This window comes from Myotis daubentonii, chromosome 15, assembly GCF_963259705.1.
Source record: "Myotis daubentonii chromosome 15, mMyoDau2.1, whole genome shotgun sequence".
Lineage (NCBI taxonomy): Eukaryota > Metazoa > Chordata > Mammalia > Chiroptera > Vespertilionidae > Myotis > Myotis daubentonii.
In genome coordinates this window covers 12313938-12338113 of record NC_081854.1, presented here as the reverse complement: position 1 = coordinate 12338113, position 24176 = coordinate 12313938, and the positions used below count along the sequence as shown (strand labels likewise).

Below are 24176 nucleotides of genomic sequence, written 5' to 3'. Positions count from 1 at the left end.
GGACACTAGGAGCGACACCCCCATTCGACAGAGAAGGGAAACTGAGGCTCAGAGCTGATATCACAGAGTCTGGAGCAAAGCCAGGAAGCAGCCAGGCCTCCCCACACTTTACCTGATGACCTTTGGCCATGACTCACCTCTGAGTTGGGGTGATCATTGTGCCCCGCCCGCTCTCTGCCTTTATTGTTCTCCCAGCGTGGAGGGGGAGGGTGTGCAGAGAGGGAGGGAAGCAAGACCTGGAGCCCCTTTTCCAGGAGCCCTGCCCCCCAGCCTACTCCCCACCCACCCCTCCCACCAACCCCCTGCTGAGAAGAATGCGGGTCTGGAGGTGGCTTCCCAGCGGGCAGCTGGAGGCTGGGACTGGAGGGGAGAGGGGGTGTGGCCAGGGCAGGGCAGGGGCAGGGCAGGGGCAGGGGCAGGGCCAGGGCAGAGTACTTGACTGTGCGGTCTGGGAAACCCCACTCCTGACAGGGCAACCTCCCCGCTGTGCCCCTGAACAGAAGTCGGCATGAGGCGCCCCCTGAACGCCGGCTCTGCCCACGGCCCTGCCTGGAAGGGACTGCTGCTAACAGGTGCGTGCGGGACAGCGGCTCCACCGCGGCCTAGGGACCAGGAAAGGACGCCCCTCGGAGAGTTTCTATCCGAGTTAGCGTCGCCCCACTCAGAGCTGCTGCTCTGGTCAGTGCCCACGGGGCACAGGCCCGTGCCATGGACCCCTCTTATGAAGGAGGAAATGAGGCTCAGACAGAATCAGAATCCAGGGCCCCACCCCAGCCCCTTTCCACGAGCGCACCCTGTCTCGCCCAGCTCGCCACCTCTAATCACAATGCTAAAATAGTGACAGTGTCGATAATAAAACAACAGCAACCCTAGTACAAAGGGGTCATTGTGACAGTATTTCTCCAAGCTGGCCGGTTCTACGTGCTTTCACTTAGCAACGTTTCATTCTTAGCCCCAAGACGCAAGGGCTGCGTGGATCCCAGTCCACAGAGGGGACACGGAGGCCCGGGGAGGTTATGTGCCCTCCATGGGCCTCACAGCTTGGAAGTGGCGGGAGGAGGATTTGACCCACGTGGAGATCCACACGCATCCACCTCTCAGATAGTAAGCGATTTGCCTCCTCCCCCAGGTCTTGTAAAGCCCAGTTCCGTGTCATTTCAAAACCCCAAACATCCGCCGGTTTAATGCTTCTGTTTGTCCCCAGCCAGACCTGTGTCAGACGGTAGTGGGGACAGCATGGGACATGGTGGGCCTTGTCGCGCGTCCTTTCTCCCAGCCCAGAGCTGTAGTCTGTGCATCCCCCCCCCCCCCCCGCCCCTTTCCAGGGCCATAGGCAAAGGGGAAAGGAAGTGGGAAGGTTTGTTTGCTGATTATAGTTGTAAGAGGGTGGGGGAGGGCGTTCTGTGTGGCTGAGGCACTGTTTGTTACTGGTACTTTCTGGGTGAGGGGTACTCTCTGGGTGAGGGGTACTTTCTGGGTGAGGGGTACTCTCTGGGTGAGGGGTACTTTCTGGGCGAGGATACTCTCTGGGTGAGGGGTACTTTCTGGGTGAGGGGTACTCTCTGGGTGAGGGGTACTCTCTGGGTGAGGGGTACTTTCTGGGTGAGGATACTCTCTGGGTGAAGGGTACTCTCTGGGTGAGGGGTACTCTCTGGGTGAGAATACTCTCTGGGTGAGGGGTACTCTCTGGGTGAGGGGTACTCTCTGGGTGAGGATACTCTCTGGGTGAGGGGTACTCTCTGGGTGAGGGGTACTCTCTGGGTGAGGGGTACTTTCTGGGTGAGGATACTCTCTGGGTGAGGGGTACTCTCTGGGTGAGAATACTCTCTGGGTGAGGGGTACTCTCTGGGTGAGGGGCACTCTCTGGGTGAGGGGTACTCTCTGGGTGAGAATACTCTCTGGGTGAGGGGTACTCTCTGGGTGAGGGGTACTCTCTGGGTGAGGGGCACTCTCTGGGTGAGGGGTACTCTCTGGGTGAGAATACTCTCTGGGTGAGGGGTACTCTCTGTGTGAGGGGTACTCTCTGGGTGAGGGGTACTTTCTGGGTGAGGATACTCTCTGGGTGAGGGGTACTTTCTGGGTGAGGGGTACTCTCTGGGTGAGGGGTACTCTCTGGGTGAGGGGTACTCTCTGGGTGAGGGGTACTTTCTGGGTGAGGATACTCTCTGGGTGAAGGGTACTCTCTGGGTGAGGGGTACTCTCTGGGTGAGGATACTCTCTGGGTGAGGGGTACTCTCTGCGTGAGGATACTCTCTGGGTGAGGGGTACTCTCTGGGTGAGGGGTACTCTCTGGGTGAGGGGTACTCTCTGGGTGAAGGGTACTCTCTGGGTGAGGGGTACTCTCTGGGTGAGGGGTACTTTCTGGGTGAGGATACTCTCTGGGTGAAGGGTACTCTCTGGGTGAGGGGTACTCTCTGGGTGAGGATACTCTCTGGGTGAGGGGTACTCTCTGGGTGAGGATACTCTCTGGGTGAGGGGTACTCTCTGGGTGAGGGGTACTCTCTGGGTGAGGATACTCTCTGGGTGAGGATACTCTCTGGGTGAGGGGTACTCTCTGGGTGAGGATACTCTCTGGGTGAGGGGTACTCTCTGGGTGAGGGGTACTCTCTGGGTGAGGGGTACTTTCTGGGTGAGGATACTCTCTGGGTGAGGGGTACTCTCTGGGTGAGAATACTCTCTGGGTGAGGGGTACTCTCTGGGTGAGGGGCACTCTCTGGGTGAGGGGTACTCTCTGGGTGAGAATACTCTCTGGGTGAGGGGTACTCTCTGGGTGAGGGGTACTCTCTGGGTGAGGGGCACTCTCTGGGTGAGGGGTACTCTCTGGGTGAGAATACTCTCTGGGTGAGGGGTACTCTCTGGGTGAGGGGTACTCTCTGGGTGAGGGGTACTTTCTGGGTGAGGATACTCTCTGGGTGAGGGGTACTTTCTGGGTGAGGGGTACTCTCTGGGTGAGGGGTACTCTCTGGGTGAGGATACTCTCTGGGTGAGGGGTACTCTCTGGGTGAGGGGTACTCTCTGGGTGAGGGGTACTCTCTGGGTGAGGATACTCTCTGGGTGAGGGGTACTCTCTGCGTGAGGATACTCTCTGGGTGAGGGGTACTCTCTGGGTGAAGGGTACTCTCTGGGTGAGGGGTACTTTCTGGGTGAGGATACTCTCTGGGTGAAGGGTACTCTCTGGGTGAGGGGTACTCTCTGGGTGAGGATACTCTCTGGGTGAGGGGTACTCTCTGCGTGAGGATACTCTCTGGGTGAGGGGTACTCTCTGGGTGAGGGGTACTCTCTGGGTGAGGGGTACTCTCTGGGTGAAGGGTACTCTCTGGGTGAGGGGTACTCTCTGGGTGAGGGGTACTTTCTGGGTGAGGATACTCTCTGGGTGAAGGGTACTCTCTGGGTGAGGGGTACTCTCTGGGTGAGGATACTCTCTGGGTGAGGGGTACTCTCTGGGTGAGGATACTCTCTGGGTGAGGGGTACTCTCTGGGTGAGGGGTACTCTCTGGGTGAGGATACTCTCTGGGTGAGGATACTCTCTGGGTGAGGGGTACTCTCTGGGTGAGGATACTCTCTGGGTGAGGGGTACTCTCTGGGTGAGGGGTACTCTCTGGGTGAGGGGTACTTTCTGGGTGAGGATACTCTCTGGGTGAGGGGTACTCTCTGGGTGAGAATACTCTCTGGGTGAGGGGTACTCTCTGGGTGAGGGGCACTCTCTGGGTGAGGGGTACTCTCTGGGTGAGAATACTCTCTGGGTGAGGGGTACTCTCTGGGTGAGGGGTACTCTCTGGGTGAGGGGCACTCTCTGGGTGAGGGGTACTCTCTGGGTGAGAATACTCTCTGGGTGAGGGGTACTCTCTGGGTGAGGGGTACTCTCTGGGTGAGGGGTACTTTCTGGGTGAGGATACTCTCTGGGTGAGGGGTACTTTCTGGGTGAGGGGTACTCTCTGGGTGAGGGGTACTCTCTGGGTGAGGATACTCTCTGGGTGAGGGGTACTCTCTGGGTGAGGGGTACTCTCTGGGTGAGGGGTACTCTCTGGGTGAGGATACTCTCTGGGTGAGGGGTACTCTCTGCGTGAGGATACTCTCTGGGTGAGGGGTACTCTCTGGGTGAAGGGTACTCTCTGGGTGAGGGGTACTTTCTGGGTGAGGATACTCTCTGGGTGAAGGGTACTCTCTGGGTGAGGGGTACTCTCTGGGTGAGGATACTCTCTGGGTGAGGGGTACTCTCTGGGTGAGGGTACTCTCTGGGTGAGGGGTACTCTCTGGGTGAGGGGTACTATGAGGACACTAGGCCCCGGACAGGGTGTTGCTAAGGCTTCCATGAAGTGGCCCTCTGGAGGCTCACGGCCACCTCCCGACCCCCTCCAGCCTCTTTCTGCCACGGTCGGTTGCAGGGTCGCAGGCCAGCAAGCCCTGCCGGTCAGGGTCTTTGCCAGGACAGCCTGCAGCTGGCCCTCCGCGCAGGCCCCGCCCCTGGCTCCTGGGAAACAAACGCACGGACATCTTTGTTGTTCCCTCAGTCGTTGCAGGTGGGCCGTGTCCACCCGCCCTCTGTTCCCCCCGCCCCACAGCCACGCCTCACCTGGAGGCCTGGAGGGCTACGTTCCCACATGCTCCGGGATGCTTCCCTATCTATCTCTCTAAGGGGCCCCTAGGAGCACCCTCCCCTCGCCTGGGGGGCGGGGAGCCCAGCCTGCACCCCTGGGAAGGACTCAAGTTCATTCTCAACTCTCCCCTTCTCCCCTTCTCAGCTCTGCGCCCTTCTCTCCATGAGCTCTTTCCTTGTTGCTGCTGTTCTGTTAGTTTCAGGTGTACAGCACAGTGGTTAGGCGCTCGGACACTTCACAAGTGTCCCCGATATGTCCAGTAGCCAGCTGGCCCCGTACATAGTCGTTACAACATCATCGACTCCCTTCCCTGGGCTGCACCTGGTGGGTCAGGGCGTGTCCCTGACTCAAAGGTTCGAGATGAAATAAAATCACCACACGCCCGTGAGGGAAGAGCTCGGGAATCATGTCCGTGGCTCAGCGCGGAGATGCCACCCTTCATCTGACATACTTAAATATTTACCTACTGTTTTATTTACTTATTGAAATGTATAGTATACAGGGTGGGGCAAAAGTAGGTTTACAGTTGTTCATGTTGAAAATAATACAATAATTAATAAATAATCATTCCTAATAAAAGGGTAATATGCTAATTAGACCGGGAGACCTTCTGGACAAAGCCATGGTGGTGGGGCCGAGGCAGAGGTGGTTAGGGGTGATCAGGCCAGGAGGGGGGGGGCAGTTGGGGGCGTGCAGGCTGGGGGGGACAGTTAGGGACGAGCAGGCCAGCAATGGGGGGCAGTTGGGAGTGATCAGGCTGGCGGGGGGCAGTTGGGGGCAAGCAGGTCGGCAGGCAGACTGGTTAGGGGCGATCAGGCAGGCAGGCAGGTGAGCAGTTAGGAGCCAGTGGTCCCAGATTGGAGAGGGTGCAGGCCAGGCTGAGGGACACCACCCCCCAACCCCCGTACATGAATTTCATGCACCCGGCCATTAGTAAAAGAATAAAGTGTGTTTCGTATACTCACAACAGTAAACCTACTTTTGCCACACCCTTTATAGAAATACATTTTAAATATATGTAAAATATAGTTTCTGTTTATTAACATAATTTATACTTTTCTTTATATTTATGCATTATTAAATTATAAAATTGATATATCACAATCATATATAACCATGTAATATATGCACAATTATCTATTAAATTAATTGCATGTTATATAATGTATAATTATATGATAATGTTAGAATACTTATGTATAATTATTAATTTTTTGTTTATGAATAGATTTTAATTTATGTATAAAATACCAAAGTTAGACTGTCCTCAGCCCTGAAAATTCATGACCTCACTGAATCTCAGGCACTCCTGTGAAATGGTTACTAATTAACCACCCACCTTGATAAGTGGGGAAACTGAGGCTCGGACCCCAGAAGTAAGGCGTGGCAAAGTCAGGGCTATAAACCCAGGTCCAGAGGCCTCCGAGTCTGCAAATGAAACCGGACTCCGCATCAGCTGGAGGGAGCTGCTCAGGTGCCAGGTCTCCTGAAGATGCTGGGGGGGGGGGGGCTCCCCGAGTCGCCGGGTGCCTCGACGCCCTCATGTTCAGAACTGCTTCCAGCACGGAGGCAGCAGGACTTGAAATCGGCCCCTTTGGTCACAGATTCAACAAACCCCGTTCTGTGCCCAGCCTGTGCCGGGGACAGAGCCTCCTGGGCTCACAGCCCAGAGGGAAACACACCCTCCCAAACAGAATGACCCACAGTGTGGGGGGCAGGAGTCGGGTGAGGAGGGAGACCGGAGCGCTCAGATGTGATACTGGGGAGACGGTGACCAGGAGGGAACCTTGCAACACTGTCAAAATCGAAATATGGCCTCAGACAGGTGTGACATCAGTTATGGAGATGGCTTCCTTGTTTCATAAAAGCCTAAGAATGCAATTTGTTTTCATCAAGACAAGAAAGCAAAACCCTGGCCAGGCACTTGGGTGTAACACCTTATTCCTGTCACTCCGTGGCCAGAGCTGCCATCATCCCATCCAGTCAGGTGAGGTCTCTGCCCAAACACGGTAGCGCCTGTTTCCAAGCACAGCTGACGTCAGCGGAGGCGTGAGGAGAGGGTGCCTGGCCTGACGCTCGAATCACAGCTAGGAAAAGAGTCGGAGGAGAACAGCATTCCAGGCGGGGGAGCAGCGTGGGCGAAGGCCTGGCAGCCGGAGCACGGTGTGGAGATCAGTGTGATGGATGCAGAACGTGAGGGAGGAATGGAGAGAAGGGCAGAGGATTCTGAGCAGTGTCCTGAGGCACTAGGGAGCCATGGAAGGCTTATGAGCAGGGGAGTAGATAAGTCACAGCAGCTACCAACTCAGAGGTAAAATCAGTGAAGGCAGGAAGTGAGAGCCCCCTAGATTCTCGGGCAGGGGTGGGCAACCTTTTTGTGAGTGTGTGCCAAAACCAGAAAAATCTCTGACTCAAAATTCTTCTGCGTGCCAACCCTAATTTTTTGAGAACATGTTATGCCTACTTGATATCTCTTAAGGTGTACGTATGTGAAGAACCTTGAAGAAATAATATAATTCATTCGAGTGACAAAAACACAGTATATGATGATGAAAAATACATTTATTTTTTAATGTATACATGTACACTGATAGTCCGACAGAAAACTTTATGACTCCGTTTGATATTATCAGTGTCACTGATGACAGAGATTTTACATCAGGTTTATATTTCGTGACCTTCAGAGATATGCACGAGCTACTACTTTCATCCATCAGGCTACTCCTATTACGAGACTTAATAAAATTCATCACTGAGAACAAAGATTCACAATTGTAAATGGAAGATTATAAGAGAGGGTTTCGCGTGCCAACAAAAGCTACTGGCGTGCCATGTTTGGCACGCGTGCCAGGGGTTGCCCACCCCTGTCCTAGGGCCTAGAAACCCCGTGGGGGAACTACTCCCAGCTTTGCACTCATGACCTTGGGGCTGAGGGGCAAGCTTACTGTGCTCAGTTCCTCAGCCTGTGAAACAGACTAGAACAGTGGTTCCCATCGTGGGCCACACGCCCCACAAGGGGGCAATTTGATTCTTAAGGGGGGCAATTTGAGGATGAGTTATTAACAGTGAATTTTTTGCGTTTCTTATGGTTCTAGGGGCCTCAGATATAATATATAAGTATATATTGTGACATTTCTGCATTTAAGGTCTCTATTATGTTTGGGGCAATCAGATACTTTACAAAGTATTTGCTATTTTTTTCATATCACTTTTATTATTATTATTATTATTATTATTATTATTATTACAATTTCTTGGCGATTTCTTCCTCAGTCCTTCAACTGTCCTTTTGTTCTTTTCTTTTCCTTTTTCATGGATGCCATGTTCTTTGGAAGCTTGTTTAGACCAAGTTAATGGGCTTTAAGCTTCCTCCACGTGAACAGTTCACTTTCTGAATAATCCTACATAATAAAAGGGTAATATGCAAATTGACCCTAACAGTAGAACGACCACTCAACCAGTCACTCTGAGGTGCACTGACAACCTCTCAGTCCCTTTCCCCGGCTGGCAGGCTCCGATCACCCGATGGCGAACAGGGAATGGGGGTGGGTGGCAGAGGACTCGGGCGGCGCCAGACCAAGGTCCCCGCTCGCCAGTTGTCCCATACACAGAGGGCGACCCGTGTGTGGGGGGGGGCAGGGGGCAGGGCCAGCAATCAGGTAGAACGGCCAACCTTTCAGTCCCTCCCCGCGGTGGGCAGGCTCTGATTGCCCAATGGCGAATGGAGAACCGGGGATGGGTGGTGGCAGGGGGTGGGTGATCGCAGGCCAGGCCTAGGGACCATACCCGCACACGAATTTCATGTGCCAGGCCTCTAGTAAAAGTTATATGTCAAGGGGAGTTGGGGGAAGGCATCAGGATTTTAGAGATGCTTAGGTCGGGCATGGCCAAAAAATGTTGGGAACCACCGGGCTAGAACCAACCCCAGTGGTTGAGGGGCTCAGTGAGGTGATGGTTGGGAGAATGTGGCACAGTCCCTGGCACTCAGCCAGCACCTGGTGTCAGATCACCTGGAGCCACCCCTGCGACCTCTCACACCCCTTCCAGGGCGCGTTGCGGTTGTCTGTGACGATGCTGCCTGCCCCGGAGTCATCCCAGCCTCTACTTCTCATCCACCTTCCTAGAAGAGAACTGATGTGTCAGCATTTGTTCTATAAGTGGGCATTTCTGATCCTTAAAATGTAACCACTTATTTTATGGCTTTCTATCTTTAAAAGGCATATTTCCAATGCACCCAGTACTTGTAATTGTGGGGGCAAGGAGAAGAATAATGAAAATTACAGTTGGAACGTCAAGCGTTTATCTGGCAGTCACCTTGTTAGCACACCGTTGTAAGCACTTTACACACATTAGATTTGGGAGTTTTTAATCTTGAAAGACTCGGCCAGTCTGCCCTCTGCATGGGGTTGGACCAGCGTGTGAGAGCTTCCTGTTCCCTCAGTCTCACTGACACAACATCAAACTTTTGGACATTTGCCGGTCTGCTAGGTGCAAAGCATTACCTGTTCCCTCAGTTTGTTTTAATTTCCATGTATCTTGCTGTGAGTACAGTTGAGCATTGTCCCTATGTCAAGAGACATTGGATCTTCTTTTCTAGGAATCGCCTACCCATATCTTTTGTACATTTTCCTGTTAGGTTGTTGATATTTTTCTTATTGATTTCGAGGAGCACTTTACATATTAGTGAACTGAGCTGTTTGTCTGTGATATCAGCTGCCAATGCTTTTCCCTGTGGGTCATTGTTATATTGACTTTGTGGGTGGTGGGTTTGTTGAAGTTTCTTCTTATTTTTGTCAAACTTTTCAGTCTTTGTTGTTGTTGTTGTAGTAGTTGTTGTTAATCCTCACTCAAGGATATTTTTCCATTGATTTTTAGAGAGTGGAAGGGAGAGGGAGAGGGAGAGACATAGGGAAACATCGATGTGAGAAAGACACATTGATTGGTTGCCTCCTGCATTCCGGTTAAGGTATGTGCCCTTGACCAGACTCGAACCTGGGACCCTTCAGTCCATGGGCTGACGCTCTATCCACTGAGCCAAACCAGCCAGGACAAACTTTCCAGTCTTTTATGGAAGGAGCTTGTGTTCTTACTGCAACAGTCACCATTCCAGTGAGAGGTAACAGAGTGGGCTGGGCGAGAGCAGAGGGTCTGGAGCCAGCCTCCCAGGGCTCGGCTTCAAGCTCTAAGCAACGCGGACATTTAACGAGAGGAAGTGAGAGGAACTGAGAGCGGGGGACTCGCCCCACAATGTACTTTAGTGGTGGAGAATTTCGACTCCGTAGGTGCTGCCTACCACCTATAACACCCTGGAAAGGTGTCTTACATTCTCTGCATCTTTGTTTCTTCACCTCAAATAGGGGCGGAATAGTTGGATCAGTAAAGGCGGAGGCAAGAAGGAGATGGTGAACTCAAAGGGAGTAATGAGCAGGGTTTGGTCAAGGGACACTTTGCAGAGGTGAAGGCAGGGGATTGGTAAAGCGACATGGGCTGTGCAGTACCCAGGGGCTGGCAACAGTGGAAGCAGTTACTCCCCCCGCCCCGCCTCCCCAGGCTAGAAGTTGCCAGAGGGAGAGATAGATGGCCACCCAATAGGAGCTTTGGTAGAGGGACACAGCCCACCTGTGCTGATGGAGCAGGGAGAGAGCTGTGGGACCATAACCACAAGGTCACTCCCACGGTCAGAAGCAAAGGGCACGGGGACACCAACAAGGGAGCTCAGAGAGGCCAGCCTTTCAGGTCACAGCAGAGCAGAGGCTAGAGAGAGCAGCCGACCGCCCAGTGGAAGGTGTGCTCTGTGGGGCTGATGTATAAGGAAGACGTGAGCTAACACATGTTCGGTGCTTAGAACGGTGCCTGGCTGACAGGAGGTTCTCAGTGAACGTTCCCGTCCATTCCTACAATACTCTCGCCATGATCACTGTTGTCCACGTCAGCGCTCCCTGTGCCGGACTCATTCTCCCGGGCGCGGGGAGGGCCGCTTGGGGCAGCACCTCACCTTGGGTCCCACCTGCTCCCCTCTTCTCTCCTCTCCTCCCCACCCCTCCAGGCACCCTGCTCGCATCCTGCATCTGCCCTGCCTCCTCCGAGCTGCCCTCCTCTGCGCCTCCAGACATCTTGACCGAAGGAGCCAGCGCTCACCTTCCCATCCCCAGGAACCTCGATGGCATTCTCTCCACTTCTTGGTTCCGAGGGCACGGGGCCCAGCAAGAAGCCAGGGTCTTCTCCCCCGAGGGCCGCCAGGGGCCCGGCCACACGGACGCGGGCAGCGACGCTGTGATGCTGGACAGCAGCCGGGGACGCAGGAGTGTGACAGAGCAGACACATGTCAAGGGTGAGTGGGGCCCCAGAGCTGGGTCCATCAGCACCCCTTCTGTGCCAGCAGTCACTTGCTCCCTAACAACCCCCCTCCAACAAAACCTTAAGATGGTAACCATTTCTCGAGCTCATGATTCCTCTGGACAGTCCTGGTCCCACTCATGTGTCAGCCAGGGAGTGCCAGGGCCCTGACGGGTCAGGGTGGCCTCTTTCATAGGCCTGGCAGTGGCCCGGGGGCAGCTGGGGCAGCTGGGGCAGCTGGGGCAGCAGTGATAAATGGGCCTGTCGGCCTCTCAGCCTCCAGCGGGCTGGCCTGGGCTTGTTTTCTCAGCAATGGAACAACAACAGGAGCAGTGGTGAGGCCCTGGCATGCTATCACTTCCACCATCTTTGATTGGCCACAGCAAGTCACACGACTGGCCCAGCCTCCTTGGTGGGGGCGGGATGGGGGGGGGGGGGCAGAGAATAGGCTTTACCACTAGAAGAAAGGAGTTGCAGTGTTGTGACCACTTTTTGTCCTCGGTCACACTTTCCAACTGAGAGTCATTAGATAGTTGCTCCTCATCGCTTAGGGAAGGGCAGAGGTCTCCGGTGGCGGCCTTCAAACTCACCTCTGTCCTTCCGAGCTCTGCAGCTCTGCACTTGGACTCTTATACCTGAACCAGAAAAAGAAAGCCCTGCGGCTAGCCAGACCCCTGCTCTGGAGAAGGTTCGGAGACGGTTAGCCTGCTAGGGCTGCCGTAACAAAACACAACAGGCCGTGCGGCCTCAGCAACAGACCGTTACTTCCCACGGTGCTGGAAGATGGACATCCAAGACCAGGGGGTCGGCTGGTGCCGGGAGCCGGTCCATCCTTGCTGTTTCAAAGGACCTGGCATATATGGCATACTGTTCTTAATATGTTTGCTCACCTTCTTGGCACTATGTGTTTTAACCAAGGTCTCCTCTCTGAGAAAGGTTGTTTCCCCAGGTAGGGATTTTCCCCTGAAGTTAGGGAGGGAATAAAACCCCTTAACTAAGTGCCAGGCGGGTAATTAATCACTTTAACTACGAACAATCATGCTTAAGCTACATAATCTTTACTCCCTGGAATGGAGATAAGAAACGCCCGAACCTTTGGAATAGAGATTGATAGGATTGGAATCAACTGGTATAAATACAGATGTAACAACAGGACACAGAACCTAGACACAGAACCTACACAGAACCTAGAGACAGAAGAACTTCGCTGGAGAGAACATGGCAAAAGATCCTGGACAGAAACTGGAGACAGAACCTAGAGACAGAACCTAGCGAGAGAACCTGGCTGAAGAACCTAGAGACAGAACCTGGCTACAGAACCTGGATAGAACATGGCAAGAGAACCTGACTAGAACCTGGTGACTGAACCTGGCTGGAGAACCTGGACAGAACCTAGAGACAGAACCTAGCAAGAGAACATGGACACAGAACCTGGCTGGAGATCCTAACCAGAACTGCTAGAGATCCTGGCTAGGCTGCTGATCAACTGAACGCTGTCTCCGTGTCATTCCTTCTTCGCCGACTCCGTCCACACCTTTGGGAACCCCTGGATCTGCTGGGGTTGGACCCCAGCAGGCGGGTTCGGTTTCCTTTCAGGCCTCTCTCTTTGGCTTGCAGACGGACCCCTTCTTGCTATGTCCTCGCATGGTCTCGCCTCCGTGGGCACACCACCCGTGTCTTCCTGTGGGTCCTGTAGGGACAGCGGTCAGATTGTATCAGAGTCCACCCTAACAGCATCGTTCTCACTTAATTATTTCTTTGAAGCTGTGTTCATCCCCTCGGAGCAGTGATATGGAGTTGGGGGGCTCTGGGTGGGACCCCATTGCTATCCCTGATTTCGACAAACCATCAGCACCTGCCCTACACCTGGCCTGTGCTGGGCAGGATGGGGACACAGCGGTGGCTGAGACGGCCCTCCTCTCCTGCACAGCCTGAGCTGTGTGGCTGAGGACCCATGCCACTTTACCCTCACACACCAGAGCCGTGCGGTCCTCCTTTCACACGGCCATATCTTCGTCTGCTTGGGCCCGATAAGCTCTGCTGGCCTACCCTGACAACTCCCCGAGACTCTGTTGGACCACAGAGCTGTGCGAGCACCCAGCAGGTGGCAGCTAGACCCAGCACTGGCACCGAGTCTGAACCTGTGTCCATCTGGTGAACACCACTCGCCCCTACCTGGCGACGGACGGAGACCCTACCTCATGCAACTCGAGTGCTGCCAGAGGATCTTTCATTGCCTGAGCCTAACAGGCAGCAGGCAGGCGGAGTTCGGTGGAGGCAGGCCAAGGTGAATATCAGGGTGACTTGGGACCTGCCCCCAGACCTGGGGCTGGTCAAAGCAGCCTTGGTGTTCAGCGTGGTCCTTCTATGCACACCCGGGCTTGGCAGGGGCAGCCACAAACTGGATCGCTCTGTAGCTACAAACGGATTGCTCAGGGCCAATGACAGGAGGCATATGAATTGGCCTGCACCCGAGTCCCTCCCAACAGGCCCCAGTGGCCAGCTTCAGACAACAGTAGAGCGAGATCCCACTAGTTTCACAAGTGGCACATCCAAAGGAAGATCTTGGCAGGCACCAGAGGTGCTGAGGCAAATTTTGCTTTGTGTGGTCAGCAGCTGCACAGCAGCTCAGACACTGTGGCCAGGGCTGACTCCCACAGTCAGCCAGCTTGAAGGTTGATCCCACGCGCAAATGGGCCTGAAGCAATCAGGACTCAGTTACAACAGAAGGGCCCTCAAAACCCATACAAGGGACATTCCTGGAGCACCCAGCTCAGGTGATAAAGGTGACGGCACCACTGAACCCCACAGGGTACCTATTACATAAGGCCACCCTGCCAAGACTGGGAGTCATAATGCATAAAAACAAACACAAAGAGGCAACCAAAATGGAGAGACAAAGAAACATGCCCCAAATGAAGAACAGAAGAAATCTCCAGAAAAAAGCTAAATTAAATGGAGGCAAACAATTTATTAGATATAGAGTTCAAGAAATGGTTATAAGGATGCTCACATGGACATACAATCCATAAAAAAGAGCCAGTCAGAAATGAAGAACACAACATCTGAAATGAAGACTGCACTGGAAGGAACCACCAGTAGATTGAACGGAGCTGAGGACGGAATCACCGATTTGGAAGACAAGGTAGCAGAAAACTACCTTGGGGGAAAAAAGAGCAGGAAAAAAAGAATTTTTAAAAATGAGCACAGTGTAAGGGACCTTTGGGACAACATGAAGTGTAACGACATCCACATTATAGTGGTTCCAGAAGCAGAAGAGAGAGAGCAAGGCATCGAGAACATATTTGATGAAATAATGAAAACTTTCCTAACCTATTGAAGGCAGAAGACACACAAGCCCAGGAAGCGCAGAGTCCCAAACACATCATAATTTAAATGGCAAAGGTGAAAAACAAAGGAAGACTATTAAGAGCAGCAAGAGAACACAGTTAGTTACCTACAAGGGAGCTCCCAGAAGACTATCAGATGAGTTCTCAACAGAAACATTTCAAGCCAGAAGGAATGAGTATAACATATTCAAAGTGATGAAAAGCAAGTTCCCACAGCCAAGACTACTTCACCCAGCGTGGCTATCACTTAAAATCGATAGCCACACAATTTCTATCAAAGTACCAATGGTGCATTTCAAAGAACTAGAACAAATATCCCAAAATTTTATCTTGAACCACAAAACAACCTAAGTAGCCATAGCAATCTTGAGGGAAAAAAAACAAAGAGGGAGGAATCACACTACCTAATATCAAACTATACCTCAAGACCACAGTAATCAAAACAGCATGGCACTGGCAAAAGAACAGGCATATAGATCAATGGAACAGAATGGAGAGCCTGGAAATAACCCATTAATATTAATTAATATTTGACAAGGAGGCAAGAACATACCATGGGGTAAAGATAGTCTATTCGATAAATGGTGTTGGGGAAAATGGACAGATACGTGCAAAAAAAAAATGAAACTAGACCAACTTCTGACATATACACAAGAATAAACTCAAAATAGTTTAAAGACTTAAACGTTAGACTCGAAACCATAACAATCCTAAAAGAAAGTATAGGCAGCCCTAACCGGTTTGGCTCAGTGGATAGAGCGTCAGCCTGTGGACTGGAAGGTCCCAGGTTCTATTCCGGTCAAGGGCATGTACCTTGGTTGCGGGCACATCCTCAGCAGGGAGTGTGCAGGAGGCAGCTGATCGATGTTTCTCTCTCATCGATGTTTCTAACTCTCTATCCCTCTCCCTTCCTCTCTGTAAAAAATCAATAAAAAAAGAGAAAGTATAGGCAGTAAAATCTCAGACATTTCTTGTAGCAATATTTTCTCTGATATATCTCCATGGGCAAGGGAAACAAAAGAAAAAAATAAATGGGAATACATTCAACTAAAAAAGTTGCACAGCAAAGGAAACCATCAACAAAATGAAAACCCACTGAATGGGAGAACACATCCTCTAAAGATACATCTGATAAGGGGTTAATATCCAAAATTTATAGAGAACGTATAAAACTCTACACCAGCCCTCTCTGGTAAGGCTCAGTTGGTGGGCCATCATTCTGTACACTGAAAGGTTGCTGGTTCGATTCCCAGTCAGAGTCCGTGCCCGGGTTATGGGTTCAATCCCCAACTGGGGACATGCAAGAGGCTGCTTATCATGTTTCACTCTCATATCAATGTTTTTCTCTGACTCCCTTCCTCTCTCTATATAAAAAATCTTTAAAAAAAACAACACCACCCCTGACCAGTTTGGCTCAGTGGTTAGAGCGTTGGCCTGCGGACTGAAGGGTCTCAGGTTCGATTCCAGTCAAGGGTACCTCAGTTGCAGGCTCCATCCCCCGACTCCCCTTGGGGTGCATGCGGGAGGCAACCAATCAATGTGCCTCTCTTACATCGATGTTTCTCTCTCTCTGTCTCTCCCCCTCCCTTCCACTCTCTAAAAATGAATGGAAAAATATCCTCAGATGAGGATTAACAACAACAAACCACACACACAAAAAAGAAAACAAAATAAAAATTAAAAGACAAAAACAAACAATCCAATTTAAAAATGAGCATAGGACCTGAATAGACACTTCTCCAAAGAGGACAAACAGATGGCCAGTAGGCATATGAAAAGATGTTCAACATCACTAGTCACTAGAGAAATGCAAATTAAAGTCACAATGAGCTATTACCTCACACCTGTCGGAATGGCTATCCTATATAATAAGAGCCTAATGTGCAAATTGTCCCCTTTGGTGGTCATTCAACCAGAGACCGGGAGTTCGACCACTCGCTATGACGTGCGCTGACCACCAGGGGGCTGCACGGAACATGGTGGGCATCGGTGACACTCTTGCTGGGTACCAGGGGGCAGGGGTGATGGGGACGGAGGTGCGGTAAGAATGCGGGGTGTCCACCAAGCTCGCTCTCACTCCCCTGCTACTCCCCCTAGGACACCAGGGCTCACTTTCCCGGAGCACCCTCCTCCCCCACCCCTGCACTCAGGTGCCAGGCGACTGCAAGGAGGCCACCCAGCACCTGCGCAGCCTCTTCGGGGTGAGCCAGGACCTCAGGGGCTGGTCATGCTCCCCGTGGGTTCGTGCGGGAGCTGGTCTGCGAGGCCGGCTGGGAGAGAGCACGCTGCCAGCCCAGCTTCTGTGTGACGCCACTGGGCAGCCCAGAGGCCCAGCTGCACCCTGGCTGCGGCATCCAGCCGTGCTCACCGCATCTCCGCATGGGGACTCGGGCACCATGACTCAGGCAGAGGGGAGCAGGTGGGGGCCCAGGGGCCCAGGTGCTGCCCAGGACCCAGGGGTCAGCTGGGATCTGCTCTTCCACACCAAACGCTCGCACTTTGATCGCTGGCCAGGCCTAGGGACCGCACCCGTGTACAGATTTCGTGCACCAGGCCTCTAATTATAAATAAATCAACAAACAAGTATTGGCAAAGATGTCGAGAAAAGGAAAACCTCATGCAATGTTGGTGGGAGTGAAGCTTGGTGGAGGCACTGTGGAAAGCAGTATGGGGTTACCTCAAAACACTAACAATGGAACTGCCTTTTGACCCAGTGACTCCACTTCTGGGAATGTATCTGAAGAAACCCGAAATGCTGATTTGAAAGGCTGTGTGCACCCCTTTGTTCACTGCAGCATTATTTACGATAGTCAAGATTTAGAAGCCGCCACGTGTCCATCAATAGAGGAATGGATAAAAACAAAAGCTGTGGTAGCCCTGGCGGGTGGCTCAGTTGGTTGGAGCATCATCCCATACACCAAAAGTTGCGGGTTTGATTCCCAGTCAGGGCACATACACAGGCTTCAAGTTCTATCCCGATTCAGGGCGCGTACAGGAGGCCACCGACCAATGTTTCACTCTCACATTGGTTCATATTTTCTCTCTCTCTCTCTCTCTCTCTCTCTCTCTCTCTCTCTCTCTCTATCTATCTCTCTCATCTCCAACCCCCCACCCCCATCCTCTCTCTGAACATATCCTCAGGTGAGGGTTTTAAAAAGTTAGTAAATCATGACTCACAGTAAGAAATGCATTTCATATATGACCCAGTGTGTTCATACACACACACCACAAGTAACTAAAAGACAGATGTCATAAAATAGCCGTCGTTGCTATGAGTAATGCATTCTGCCATTTCGCACTATGTTTCATTTTGAGTTTTAAATGCTGATTGCAGCCTACTGAACGGTTCCCCCCCGGGCCCGGGTCTCCCTCGCAGGAACACACTGGGAGTTAACATGTGTAGAATGGTGTTTGGCTCATGTAAGAACCCGGTCTAGGCATCTGTGACATCGATTCTTGTTTCTACACCTGGTGGGCTCCCTCTCCTCCGGCAAGGCTTAGCGCGGGCACCACCGGCTCCAGGCAGCTCCTGTGAGCTCTCCGGCTGGGCTGCAGCTTTTCACTTGCACTGAAATCTGAAATGAGCTGCTTGCAGAGATTCCCAGCATTCACCATGGCATCACGCTCCCCAGGTTCAAATCCCAGCTGTGTCCTCCTGGCCCTTAGACCTGACCCTAAGACACCCAAACCTCACAGTCTTTCAGCTATAAAATAAAATAAAATAAAATAAGTAAAACAAACAAATAAATAAGTAAAATAAATAAATAAATAAATAAATAAAGTACAATATAAATAAAATAATAAAATAAAATAATAAATAAATAAAATAAAATAAATAATAAGATAAAATACAATAAAATGGGACTTGGACGAGAGGGAGAATTGTGGGTGTCCCATCTGTAAAGAGCATCCCCCAGGAGCCGGTAGCTCAAGCCCCAAGCCTCGGAGGCCCCCTTGACTCCTCTCTTTCTCCCCCACCCACATCCAGTCCATCAGCAAATCCTGGGGCTCTGCCTTCAAAATAACCCAGAACACAAGCACTCCTCCCAGCTCCTCGCCTCGCCCTGGTCCAGCTGGGGCGGTGGGGCTGGGAGACTTATATAACTCCCACGTCGGCCGCTGCGGAGGCCCACTCCCGGTGTACCCGTTCCCCAACAGGCTGACCTGCTGCCTCCATGGGAAGTATGGGCTCTGGCCGCCAGCAAAAGCCCTCAGGGCACAGAAGCTGGACGTGGGATGATTGGGAGCGGTGGCGGGGGCACCAACAGCTCCGCTGTGCCCAGTGCCTGGAGCAGTGCAGGGCATGGACCAGGCACTCCACGTCCATTTGTCCGTGAATGAATGAATGAATGAATGAATGAATGCCTCTGTGGTGGGCAGGAGAAGGGCTCAGTCTCTCCAAGTCCTGTCCGCCCACATGGCCTTACTCCCTGTTCACACAGCCCAGCAGATGCTGCTACACACCTTCCCGGAGACTTTGCGGGGCGTCGTCCAGAGTGAGCTCAACTACTCGGTGATCCTGACCTGTCTGACTACACTCAGGCCCACACCCGTGATTCACTGGGCCTTCAACGGGCAGCCCCGAGGGACAGGGGAGAAGCTGATCATCCGGCGGCTGTCCAGGGAGGACTTGGGTACCTACGTGTGCGTGGCCAAGAACAGCCAGGAACAGCACTCCTCCGAGCTTGTGAAAGTCTCCCTGTCCGGTAAGCCCCCCGGCCCTACCCCAGACCCCTGCACCCTCGCTGGTCGGTGGCCAGTTTTCCTGGTTCCCCTGAACCCCCTTCTGTGAGCAGTCTCCTCTGAGACGCTCTGTAGCCAAGTTGTCATCACATGCACATGGCCGATTGGGCATGAGTAGCCCATTTGACAGACGACAGGCTGTGGAAGCTCAGCTCATGATCTGGAGCCAGCTGCCTGGGTCCCGGCTCCCACCGCTTGCCGGGGGTGACTTCTGGAGTCCCTCCGCCTCTCTGAACCTCAGCATGTGCCGGCGGGAAAGTGCAGGTGCTCATGTAACACGTGGTTCTGAGCATGGGCATGGAGTTTGAATTCTGGCTCCACTTCCTGGCCATGGGACTTGGGACCAGCTCTGTGCCTCAGTTTCCCCACCTGTAAAATTGGAAAAATAAGAGTGCCCACCCAAAGTATAGTTGTGAGCATTCAATGAGATAAGCAGGCGAACAGCTTAAAATAACAGTGCCTCATACTACTGAACACTAGTGAGTATTCGATGCACACTAGATAGTATCGTTGCTACAATTAGCATTATCAATATTATTAACTAGGGGCCCGGTGCACGAAATTCGTGCACTGGGTGTGTGTGGGGGGGTGTCCCTCAGCCCAGCCTGCCCCCTCTCACATACTGGGAGCCCTCAGGCGTTGACCCCCATCACCCTCCAATCGCAGGATCGGCCCCTTGCCCAGGCCTGACGCCTCTGACAGAGGTGTCAGGCCTGGGCAGGGGACCCTCATTTCCCTCCATCACTGGTTCTGCCCCCAGCCCAGGCCTGATGCCTCTGGCCCAGGCATCAGGCCTGGGCAGGGGACCCCCAGACCCCTCCGATTGCAGGCTCTGCCCCTTGCCCAGGCCTGATGCCTCAGCCAGAGGCGTAGACCCCCATCACCCTCCGATCACCTGATTGGCCCCTTGCCCAGGCCTGACGCCTCCGCCAGAGGTGTCAGGCTTGGACAGGGGACCCCTATCTCCCTCCGATCACTGGCTCTGGCCCCCGCCCAGGCCTGAGGCCTCTGGCCCAGGAATCATGCCTAGGCAGGGGACCCCCATCTCCCTCTGATCGCTTGCTCCACCCCCCACCCAAGCCTGACGCCTCTGACCCAGGCTTCAGGCCTGGGCAAGGGGACCATCATATCCCCCCAATCCCCGGCTCAGCCCCCCGCCCAGGCCTGATGCCTCGGCCAGAGGAGTTGAACCTCATCACCCTCCGATCACCAATCACCGGATCGGCCCCTTGACCAGGCCTGAGGCCTCCGGCAGAGGTGTCAGGCCTGGGCAGGGGACCCCCAGCTCCCCGCAGTTGCAGGCTCCGCCCCTGCCCAGGCCTAACGCCCCTGGCTGAGGCGTCCGGCCCGGGCAGTGGGGACCCGCAGCTGTAGTGGCCCCGCAATCGTGGGCTCCACTTTAGGCCCAGGCAAGGGACCCCTAGCTCCCGGGACTGCCAGCTTCGACCGTGCCCAGCTCCCATCGCTGGCTCCACCCCTACTTCCTGCTATCACTGGCCAGGGCGGCAAAGGCGCCTGATTCTCCGATCATGGCTGGGGGGCAGGGCAAAGACGGCCCTAGGGCCGCCTTTGCCCTGCCCCCCAGCTCTTAGCTCCCCACTGGGTTTCCGATCACTGTCAGTGGCAGGGGGCTTCTTCCTGCTTTCCCTTTCACCTCCCTGCATTGTGCCTACATATGCAAATTAACCGCCATCTTGTTGGCAGTTAACTGCCAATCTTAGTTGGCAGTTAATTTGCATATAGCCCTGATTAGCCAATGAAAAGGGTATCATCGTACACCAATTACCATTTTTCTCTTTTATTAGTGTAGACTAGAGGCCCAGTACATGAAATTTGTGCACTGAGGTTGTCCAGGAGGCAGAGCCTTGAAGGCCATGCTTCCTCCCCAGGTGCTGGGGAGTCACGGTGAGCTTTTGAGCAGAGGAGGTACGGGGTCAAGTTTGAGCTTCAGAGGGGACACTGACTTCCGCATGGTGGGGCGATGGGTGGGGAGAGACTGGGGCAGGAGAGCAAGGAGGAGGCCTGGGCAGAGGCCTAGAGGATGTGGAGGAAGGGAGGGATGGAAGCGACACTGAGGAGCTGGGATGGTGGGAGTGGGGTTGTGGAGGGAGGGCGGTTGCTCCAGTCTCACCCATTCTTGGTTTCCAGAAGTCGACATGGATTCCACAGACGAGCCCATCGATCTGGACCCCGGTCTCACGGTGTCAGGAGGATCTGCCATCGCCCTCCTCCTGGCCGGAAGTGTCGGGTTGGTGGTTGTGATGGTAGGAATTGGCTCCGCCATCGCCCAGACCCAAAGGTACTGTCTGTCCCTGACCCGTGTGCCTGGACTGACCTCCCCACTCAGCAGCAAAACAAAACAAAACAAAACAAAACACCTCATCCCAAGCAGCTTTAGGCTCATTCAGAAAGGATGGCATTGACCCCTGATGTGGCCATCTGCCTCCTCAGTTCCCACAGTGACCACATGAGTCAGAAGAGGGTTTTGATGCTGGTCTGTCTGGTGCAAATTCCAGTTCCATTACTTACCCGCAGGGAAGCCATGGGCAGGTCACTTCCCCTTTTTGTGCCTCAGTTTGCCTATCTGCAAAATGGGGATGATAATCATAATTCCTGCCTCACAGGACTGTTGTGAGGATTAAACAAGCTAATATTTCTAAGGTGTTTAAAACAGTGTCTGGGATACAGTAAGCATCGTATTCATTCCTTCTGCACATATCTATGAGCCAGGCGCTGGGGATACTGTGGGAATGAATGGTTCAAAGTCCCTGCCCTCATGAACTTTCCTCCTAGGCAGGTACCAACAATATGTGGTGACCCAGTGAACTATAGGTCGTATGTTGAGGGATGATGAGTGCTAAGGAGAGGAATAGGGCCGGAAGGGGGACAGGGAGTGTGGGGATGAGGAGCAATTGAGCTAAGTCAGTCAAGACCTCCCCGAGAGAGTAACATTTCAGCAAAGACATTGGACAAGGGAAAGGAGGGAGGGAGCCCGTGTGTATGTGGGGAAAGGGCACACCCGGCAGAGGGAACAGCAAGTACAAAGGCCCTGAGGTGGGACTTGCCTGGCATGTTAAAAAAAAAAATTGCAAGGAGGCCAGTGTGGCTGGAGTGGCGTGAGGAATGGGAAAAGAAGCAAGACCTGAGATCAGAGAGGGAAAGGGTGGGGCACCAAACAGTGGAAGGTGTGCGGGTCATGTCAGTACTTGGCTTTTGTTCTGAGTGAGATGAGGGTCATGTGGGTTTAGAGCCGAGGAGGGAATGGATGGATGAATGAATGAATGAATGAGTGAGTGACTGCCTCCGTGGTGGGCAGAAGTGCTCAGTCGTTCTGACTTACATTTTAATCCTAGCTGTGTCAGCTATTATCATACTATAATAACTTTCCCTGTATTGAATGCCTATTATGTGCTTGCTAAACTTAATTCTTTTTAAAATATATTTTTATTGATTTCAGAGAGGAAAGAAGTGGAAGAGAGAGAGATAGAAACATCAGTGATGAGAGAGAATCATTGATCGGCTGCCTCCTGCACGCCCCCTACTGGAGATTGAGCCTGCAACCCAGGCATGTGCCCTTGACCAGAATCGAACCTGGGACCCTTCAGTCCGCAGGCTGACGCTCTGTCCACTGAGCCAAACCAGCTAGGGCAACATTATTCTTTGTAATCCCACAAGAGAGGGTAGCAGGGTGGGGTAGCGATGAAGATCTCAGTTTTGTCAGAGAGGAAACGAAGGCCCAGGAAGAAGTGACTGGCCCCAGACCCCATAGCTGGAGAGAAGGGATTCCAACTCAAAACCCTGCCTCACTCCCAGTTCCAGCCTCTAACCCATGCCGCCTCTTTTTTACCATTAACAATGCACACCTTCGTACCTTATGGACCGAGGAAGAGAAATCTGCAAGTTGAAATGGTTTGGCAAGGCCTTGCCCAGATCCCTGGTCTGTGAGTTCCATGGGGAGCCTTCTGGAGGCAGGGGAGGGCCAGGCTGCTGCCTGAGTCACCCACATCTTCTTCACTGTGGCATTTCCTGGGTCCTCACCCTGAGCCAAGATCTCTGAGTCACAAGAACTCTCAGGGGCGGGTTCTGTTCTTGTCCTCATTTTCAAAATGAGTGGAACCAGAGCTCAGAGAAACTCATCAACTTGCCCAACGACAAACAGCTGACAACTGGCTGACCCTGAACCAGATCCAGATCTAATTCCAAAGCCAAGTTCTTAGGAAGGAAGGGTGAGAAGTCCAGCTAGCATAACCCTACTCACCCGACCACCCGATTTCCTGCCTCCATGAGTGGGTTGGAGGTGTCACTTCTGGTCCTCCCCACCATCTTGGCCAAGACCCAGTTACTAATAGTTTCAAACAACAGATCAGTTCTGGCATCCACCAGAAGGAACCAGCCTGGGTGAGTCAGCGGTGACCTTGGAGATGAGGTCATGGGAACAGGCATGGCTGTCTGGACGCTGCCATTGGGGAGGGGTGGCAGCCCCACACACATTGACCACACGCACCAAGGGCCAGCAGAGATCCCTGTTGTTTGCCGTTAAGGCCATGGACCCCAAATGAGGCTACTTAGGTTCATCCCACCTCTGCCAAGTGCTAGCTTCTGTGTGGCTTTCGGTGAGTCCTTTAATGCTCTGTGCCCTGTCTGCAAAACAGGGATGACGGTAATGCTTACCTCAAAGTGTGGGTGTGCGAGCAGCTAAGACAACGGGAGGAAAGAGCTGTAAAGAGTGCCTGGTAGCCCTGACCGGTTTGGCTCAGTGGATAGAGCGTTGGCCTACAGACTCAAAGGTCCCAGGTTTGATTCCAGCCAAGGGCATGTACTTTGGTTGCGGGCACATCCAGGGGATGTTTCTGATCGATGTTTCTCTCTCATCGATGTTTCTAACTCTCTATCCCTCTCCCTTCCTCTCTGTAAAAAATCAATAAAACATATTTTTAAAAAAAGAGTGCCTGGTATATGATCAGCCTTCAATAAGTGTATTATTATGGTGACTGTGATTATAATTTCTCTTTATTTCGTTGCAGGACTGACAGGCGAAGAATACGAAGGTGTTGCTGAAGTGTGAATACCTGCCTGTCAGCCTGGGAACTGATGCCACGAAGGGCGGGAAGAGAACCCTATGTTCAGGGATGAGAGGAAGTTCCTGGGG

General features: G+C 52.8%; 1 protein-coding gene across 1 annotated transcript; it reads left to right on the top strand.

Moving 5' to 3' along the window:
• Nucleotides 1-416: 416 nt before the first annotated feature.
• Nucleotides 417-24176, top strand: IGSF23 (immunoglobulin superfamily member 23). The gene is made up of 5 exons (XM_059666217.1): nt 417-572; nt 10645-10929; nt 18727-18990; nt 21176-21326; nt 24052-24176. The coding sequence occupies exons 1-5, from the start codon at nt 509-511 to the stop codon at nt 24083-24085; spliced, it is 798 nt and encodes a 265-aa protein (XP_059522200.1). The 5' UTR covers nt 417-508; the 3' UTR covers nt 24086-24176.

Excerpts from the sequence above, each read along its gene's own strand:
- IGSF23 (XM_059666217.1), top strand. The coding sequence starts at position 509 with ATGAGGCGCCCCCTGAACGCCGGCTCTGCCCACGGCCCTGCCTGGAAG. Across the intron at positions 10,930-18,726 it reads AGAGCAGACACATGTCAAGG|CCCAGCAGATGCTGCTACAC; the intron begins GTGAGTGGGGCC and ends CTGTTCACACAG. Across the intron at positions 18,991-21,175 it reads TGTGAAAGTCTCCCTGTCCG|AAGTCGACATGGATTCCACA; the intron begins GTAAGCCCCCCG and ends CTTGGTTTCCAG.